This window comes from Pteropus vampyrus, unplaced genomic scaffold (assembly GCF_000151845.1).
Source record: "Pteropus vampyrus isolate Shadow unplaced genomic scaffold, Pvam_2.0 Scaffold1000000568, whole genome shotgun sequence".
In the NCBI taxonomy this organism is placed as follows: domain Eukaryota; kingdom Metazoa; phylum Chordata; class Mammalia; order Chiroptera; family Pteropodidae; genus Pteropus; species Pteropus vampyrus.
Window position 1 is genome coordinate 33290 of NW_011914970.1, and position 7588 is coordinate 40877.

The 7588-nt window shown below is 50.6% G+C and overlaps 1 protein-coding gene across 1 annotated transcript; it reads left to right on the forward strand.

The window, feature by feature from the left end:
- The first annotated feature begins 948 nt into the window (after positions 1–948).
- On the forward strand, positions 949–5372 carry LOC105311131 (spermatogenesis-associated protein 31A6-like). Its single transcript, XM_011387161.2, has one exon. The coding sequence runs from the start codon at positions 1130–1132 to the stop codon at positions 4397–4399; it is 3270 nt and encodes a 1089-aa protein (XP_011385463.1). The 5' UTR covers positions 949–1129; the 3' UTR covers positions 4400–5372.
- The last annotated feature ends 2216 nt before the right edge of the window (positions 5373–7588 follow it).

Below are 7588 nucleotides of genomic sequence, written 5' to 3' on the forward strand. Positions count from 1 at the left end.
GCCTTGCCATCACTGTCAGGAATTATTGTCCTTGACTTGAATGCTTGGGCTCCAGAGACCTCCCTTCAAGGTGGCTCCCCTAAAGGGCCATTACCCTAGCCTCCTGTAAGACCCCCAGGCTCTGACTTCACTACGTGACCCAGTCTCTTGATTTCCAGTTTGCAGAGATTGTCTGAAAGAACAGGAAGAGACTTGGGGCCTGATTTCTCTTCTGCAAAGGTAAAGAATCTTCCCCTTCTCTCGGGTCCGCCACCCTCTGGGCTGCTGGACACCTTGAACTGACATGGAAGGGAGAGCAATGGGGTCAGGATATAGCTACACCCTGGGGTGACAGACAGCAGGAGCACTGTGGAATATATGTCAGGGATGAGGAGGACCCTAGGTACCAGGTGCACACCCTGCAGGACCTCCTGGCTTCACATGCCCCTGGCTGCAGCTTGTGCCTCCGTGTCCTGCAGCCACCTGGGAAGGCTCCCTGACAAAGGCAGCTTTTGTCAGAGCTCAGGTCAAGAAGTCACTGGTGAGGCGTGCAAAGCAGTTCCTGAGGGAGCCCACAAGCCCTGTGCGGAGCCTGTGGAAGATGCGGCTTCCGTCATGTCCCCGTTGGCTTCCCCAGCTCCTCTGACTGAACGCCTGCTACCTCTGGCCTCTGCCCTGTCACAAAGTCCAACAACCTCCTTAGTTTCTGTTCATTCACGCTCATCCCTGAGTGCCTCTTAGCCACCAGTCTGTCCTTCCCCTGAACGGCCTTTCACCGTGGCCACTTGCACTATTCCATTCCACCTCATGATCCCCTGATTCAGAGACCCACTTTACACCTCCAACAGCCTCCTCTGTGCCCCCACTGCCAGACTCCACTATGACACTTCCTCAGTGTGACTTAATGGCATTCCCACTCAACACCATCCCACAAACTTCGTCTCCAAACACACCTTGGTCAGTTTCTCCCATCCCAGTCCCAGCCATCTCAGGCCTTGACTACTCAAGCTGTTCCATTTTGACCCTGTCTTGGTGGCAGGTGGCTACCAAAGCCTTGTGCCTCTCAAGCTCATCACGGTTCAAATCTCAACAACAGCACTTGTCCCACGACTCACAAGAGGCCTTACTCAGGGGAGACTCCACAGACAGAATGGTAGAGGCTGTTAGCCCCTCCTTACTCAAATCCGATGACCAGAATCTCCTGGAGATACAAGTCACAGAGAGAATCAAGATAAAGATTTGGAAGGAAAAAGACAAAGACGGATTGTATCCAAAACAAATGAGCCCAGACTACCACCTGAATTCTTTGGGGAAAATGTTGCAACCACTAGGTGCTGAGCAGGACACCACAATCCCCCAACCCTTCTGGACCGCGAAAGATAAGCCAGAGCAACTGCCTAGTCCTCAGCAGCTCTCATATCCTAAGGTCTTGGGGGACCATCTACAGCAAAAATACAACCAGCGTTTTTGGGGTCTCCCCTCTCTGCACAGCGAATCCCTGCTGGCTACTGCCTGGATCTCTGAGAATTCTTCCACACTACAGTCTCCCTCATTCTTATTCAATGGAATCTCAAATGCCTGCCCAATTCATCTGCAGGCTAAACTACCTCCACTGCTTTCCCATTCCCAGCCCCTGCCCCAGCTGGAGTTCCAACCTCAAGCCTTGATTCCAACGATGTTGCAATTACAGGCCCCACCTCTGGCTCAGGCCCAGGCCCATTTCCAATCTCCTGTACAAATCCTACGACCTTCTTCTCCATCCCAGATTAGAGCCTGTGGTGTGTCTTGCCCGACAGCCCGGAATGAGCTAAAATCTCTCACCTCAATTGAGATTCAAAATACAGAATGGCCCTTGTTGCCGAAGCAACTAGAAAGTGGGTGGGCTCCGCCGTCTGTGATCGAAAGATCTCAGGAAGTCTTTAATATCTTCACTCCCAACCTTCCTGAGGACAGCTGGGTGGGCTCCATCCTTCCCGAGAATTTTCCAATCAGTCCAGAGCTCCGGAAGCAACTGGAGCAACACCTCCAAAAATGGCTTATCCAAAACTGCAAAAAATGGCTTATCAAAAAACCTCGCAAGATACAAGAGTCTCTGGAACTAAGGCAGCTTCAGGGCGAATTACCAGGGAAATGTCTGGTAAAGGACAAGCATGGGGCCTCACGGCCCTCTTCCTTCACAGGTGAAAGCAGCAAGGATGCACAGAAGGTGGGGTTCCAGCTAAAGCAAGACATGAGCAAGGTCCCTAAAAACCTCTCCAGGTCCTCCGAAAGGCCTATAGTGGCATTTCAGGAAGTAGACTCTGAAGGGTCAGAAAATGACTGGATGCTTTTAAGAAAGGACTTGACAAGTGGTTTGCCGAGGAGCTTAGACAAAAATCTAGAAAACATCCCAAAAGGCCATTTAGGCAGGAATTTGGGGCAAACCAGCGAGGGTTTAATCCCCGTGAGTGTGCGTCGATCCTGGCTTGCTGTCAACCATGCTTCTCCCAAGTCCAACGCTCACATGGAAACCAGGAATTTGGGAATCTTAAAGGGTTGGGAACCCTGGGTGAACACCTCCCACAGGGTTTCCTTCCTCGACACAAACACTCAAGAGATGCTGGAAGCACATATGACAAAGTTTTGGGTGAGGCACATGTGGGGCCTGCCCCTCAAGCTCTTCAAGTCCATTAATCACTTTACGTTGAAAAAGGTTCAACCCTCACCCACTCTGCAGTTTGCCTTTCCTCCCTCAGCTCCCTGTGTCCCTGGAGACCACTCGATAGTCCAGCTTGCTGAGGTCCTTGGAAAACTTCCTCAGCCCCATCTGGGAGAGAAAGCGATAGGAGAGGAGTCAGTTCCCACCCTGGAGAGGCCTCTCCTGGCCCCCTTACCTGTGTGTGAGGAAATCCAGAGGGCCCTGGGACAGATCTCCCTTGGTGATGACCATGGGACCACAAAGGCCTCTCTGGCTAGACAGGAGGGCAGGTCGCCACCTCAGGCCGTCACACTCACCTGGCAGAGTGGGATTGTGGAGTGGGCCATGAAGGACAGCACAGAGCCCAGTCCAGGTTCAACAATGTCCAGGAACGAGCCAGGAGGGAAGAGTGGTCTACATGCCTCACGAGACCCCAGCCATCAGGTAACAGTGCCAGAGATGAACATAGGATCCCAATCTTTGAGGGCCAAGGAAGCCAGGGAGGCAGGGAAGGCCACATTGTCCCCTGCTTTTCAACCAGAGTCTAGAGACATCTTGGGAACCAATGTGCTGACAAAGTCCCAAAACAAAAATGCACATTTGGGTAGTTTAGAGGCTCCAGGGACCAGTAAAAGTCCCCTATACCCTAGAATGACTGTTCTCCAAGATCCAGGAGAGCCACGCCTTAACACAGAGATGGTTAGTGAGTTTAAGTCCAACGTAAAGGTACAGTCAGAGAACCTGCCACACGACTGTCCCAGACACAAGCCCCTTGCTACTGACAACTTGGCCTCTCAGGTGCCTCAGTGGCATCCCCAGGGAGTGCCCAATGGAAACAAGCTAGTTTTCCAGATGCTGTGTGGCCTCAAGGCAGCCTCAAGCAGCAGTCCAGAGCAGCAGGAGCCCAGAACCAAAAGATATCAAGGCTTTTGGAAGAATCAGAGCGAGATGTTTGTCCCTACTTATCAGAGACAGGACTGCAGGTGGCCCAACCCAGGAGAACATGCAGAAAAGCTCGAGAAATTGGGGACCTGTCAAGACAGGAGTATGAGTGCCTCTGCCCAAGCCAGAAAAACAGTAGGCTCTGTTGGGAAGAAATACCTCCAGCTGCTGCCAGAGAAAAAACAGGGTATTTTAGAAAGCTTTTTCAAAAAAAGGATGAGGAGGATTTTCCCCCATAAAAAATTCCAAGGTCAAGATGCTTTGCAAAAGTGCAAGCCCAAATCAGCCACTGCCCAGAGCCAACAGTCAGTCAAAAGCAGATCAATTCTGGACAGCGAGAATGTGGAGGCTCAGGAGCTCATGACAGCTGTGGGACAGATTCTAGAGAAGAAAATGGCCATTCACCATGGACTTCATGCCACGAAGTTAAAGGAGCACAAACGGGAACACCCAGCCCCAGTATGTGTGTGTGTCTGCTGCCTTCCTTACTCCACAGAGCAAGCGAGAATGATGAATTACACCCCTCACAGTCAGGAGGCTGACTCCAAAGACCAAAATTGTTCTATCAGGGAAAAGCAAGTCAGACCTGGGAAGTCCTTGAAAAGTGTCAGATTCGATGATGAGCAGCTGGAAGTGAGTCGCAACCCATCCCTGGCCCCCAAGAAAACACTGTCTCCAGTCAGTGCCTGCCAGTATAGGCCAAGGATGCCGTGCACGCCAGGCCACCAACCACACTGCCCATGGCATTATCTTTTTCGAGGAAGGGTCTTGCCTGGTCCATGCTTCACTAGCCTTTTCTAGTAGGCAAATATGTCTCCAAGAAAAAAAAAATTAGTCCATATAGAAAAACGTTTTTCTCATTAGCATATTCAAAATATTTACTTTTCCCCAATATATGTTTTTTTTTTTCTCATAAAAGGGTGGTGTAGTGACTTCTTCTGCTTGCTAGGTGTGTGCTTTGGCCTCGAGAAAAAAGGGGCATGGAGGGAGGCTGATCGTGGCATTGCGAGCTTACTCCTTACCCCAAGTCCCTTCATTGCCCCTGATATTTTCACAATACTTTCATTACTCAAACAACAAAAACTACTCTAAAACAAGATGAAAAAAACCCATAAAAACTCCACTCAAGGCTCTGGTTCAACTCATCTTTCTCCTGCTTCCACTCAGCTTTGAAATCGTGCAGCTGTAGGAAATAGGTTTACAGGGGCCTCACAGGGTTGGTCATTCCCACTCAGGCTCCAAGAATTGTCAGGAAGTTTTGGAGTGGGGAGTTGCTGGGGCCCTGAGTTCAGAAGCAAGAGAAATCTTGCCCCTGGATCTCTTGGGCCCTAAAGACTCCTTAAGGTCCCTTCTCACTCTAATGAAGGCTGCGATGGGGATGGCCTTGTGAACCCCTCTCAGCTTAGCCTGAATAAAATGTACAGCTCGCCCTCCCCCACCTCTGCCTTTCCCACATGTAGAGACCAGACAGATGGCACTTCCTGCTTTGCGTGTGCGTAGGTGTGAGCCTCAGGGAGGATGATGATGAGGGCTGTGTTCACTCCTGCCACAAATGAATGAATGGTCATGGTCACTGGTGACCTGCCTTTTCCTCTATTAACCCCAGGGGAGGAATTCTGGATGAATGGAACAGGGTGTGACTGTATGTGGGTAACTATCTGACAGTCGGATACCGTGAAATTTGGGTGGGATGTGGGTGAAGAATTGAAAAGGTTGGATCCAAGAAAGGAGGCAAAGTGACACAGAGTGTCCATAAATATGCAGCGACCGAGAAGCCCTGATGTCCCATCATCATCTGCAGGTATGGGAGGAGGGAAGGGGAAAGGGCCCCAACCTCTGTCTCCACCTTCTTCAGCTCTGAGATCACAGATATAAAGAAGCCACCTCTAGGGCCAAATCTGCAGAATTAAAGCAAGTCAGGAATGGTTAATTGTCTCCACAATACACTTTCTAAGCTTGCACATCCTTGCCTCCTGAATTCTAGAAAAGATGACTTAACAACAGGTGGAAAAGCCAGGACTAGAGAACTCAGTGTCACTCCCAGTCTGGTGACCTTTACATAAACACATGGCCCAAGGTCTGCTCCAGGGGAGAGTTGGGGACTTAAAAGGATGAGAGACTGGCCTGCCATCACGTAATAATTCTTATGTGATTCTAGCCTTGCTTATCCCAGAGCCCTGCAGGAGACGAAGACACCACACAGGATTTATCACACGGGAGCGCAGAAGTGACCTGTCCAGAATGGGTGGTGCAGTCCAGGATTGGTCCTCGGCGTGGCCTGCTCCTAGTGTCGCTTGCCTCCTCTCTGGCCCCAAACCACACAGAAAAAAGGGAGACCAGGAACAATCTTTCTAGAGTGATTCTGCACTTTGTGCCACACTTGGCACACAGGGGGCCCAGCTCGGGTGTCCTTGCAGTGGTGGAGAGTCCTGTTCTAGAACAACCCTGATCTGATGACAGCAGGAATGGTCCTGCTCCCACACCTGTCAGGACAGCTCCTTGTGTCCCTGGAGACCACTCAATAATCTAGTTTGATGAGGTCCTTGGAAAGACTCCTCAGCTCCATCTAGGAGAGAAAGCGATAGGAGAGGAGTCAGTTCCCACCCTGGAGAGGCCTCTCCTGGCCCCCTTACCTGTGTGTGAGGAAATCCAGAGGGCTCTGGGACAGATCCCACTTGGTGATGACCATGGGACCACTAAGGCCTCTCTGGCTAGACAGGAGGGCAGGCCGCCACCTCAGGCCGTCACACTCACCTGGCAGAGTGGGACTGTGGAGTGGGCCATGAAGGACAGCACAGAGCCCAGTCCAGGTTCAACAATGTCCAGGAACGAGCCAGGAGGGAAGAGTGGTCTACATGCCTCACAAGACCCCAGCCATCAGGTAACAGTGCCAGAGATGAACATAGGACCCCAATCTTTGAGGGCCAAGGAAGCCAGGGAGGCAGGGGAGGCTACACTGTCCCCTGCTTTTCAACCAGAGTCTAGAGACATCTTGGGAACCAAAGTGCTGACAAAGTCCCCAAACACAAATGCACATTTGAGTAGTTTAGAGGCTCCAGGGACTAGTATAAATCCCCTATACCTTAAAATGACTGTTTTCCAAGATCTAGAAGAGCTATGCCTTAACGCAGAGGTGGTTAGTGAGTTTAAGTCCAACGTAAAGGTACAGTCAGAGAATCTGCCATAAGACTGTCCCGTACACAAGCCCCTTCCTGCTGACAACTTGGCGTCTCAGGTGCCTCAGTGCCATCCCCAGAGAGTGCTAGTTTCCCAGGTGCTATGTTGCCCAAGGAGCAGTCCATGGTAGCAAGAGCCCAGGACCAAAAAATATCAAGACTTTTGGAAGAATCAGAACAAGATGATTGTCCCTACTTATGAGAGACAGGACCTCAGGAGGCCTGACCCAGGAGAGAATGCAGAAAAGCTTGAGAAATAGGGGACCTCTCAAGACAAGGGTATGAGTCCCTCTGTCCAGGCTGCGGAAACTGTAGACTCTGTTGGGAGGAAATACCTCCATATGATAACAGAGAAGGAACAGGGTGTTTTAAAAAAACTTCTTCAGAATAAAAGGATGAGGCTTTTGTCCAGTGGATTTTCCCCCGTAAAAAACTTAAAGGTCAGGATGCTCTGAAAAGTGCAAGCCAAGATCAGCCACTGCCCAGAGCCAATGGCCAGTCAAAAGCAGATCAATTATGGACAGTGAGAATGTGGAGGCTCAGGAGCTCATGACAGCTGTGGGACAGATTCTAGAGAAGAAAATGGCCATTCACCATGGACTTCATGCCACGAAGTTAAAGGAGCACAAACGGGAACTTCAAGGCCCAGTATGTGGGTATTTCTGCTACTACAGCCTTCTTTTCTACACAGAGCAAGCGAGAATGATGAGTTACATGGCCTGCAGTCAGCAGGCTGACTCCTAGGACCAGAATTGTCCATCAGGGAAAGGCACGTCAGACGGGGCAGTCCCTGAAAAGTGTCAGATTCGATGAT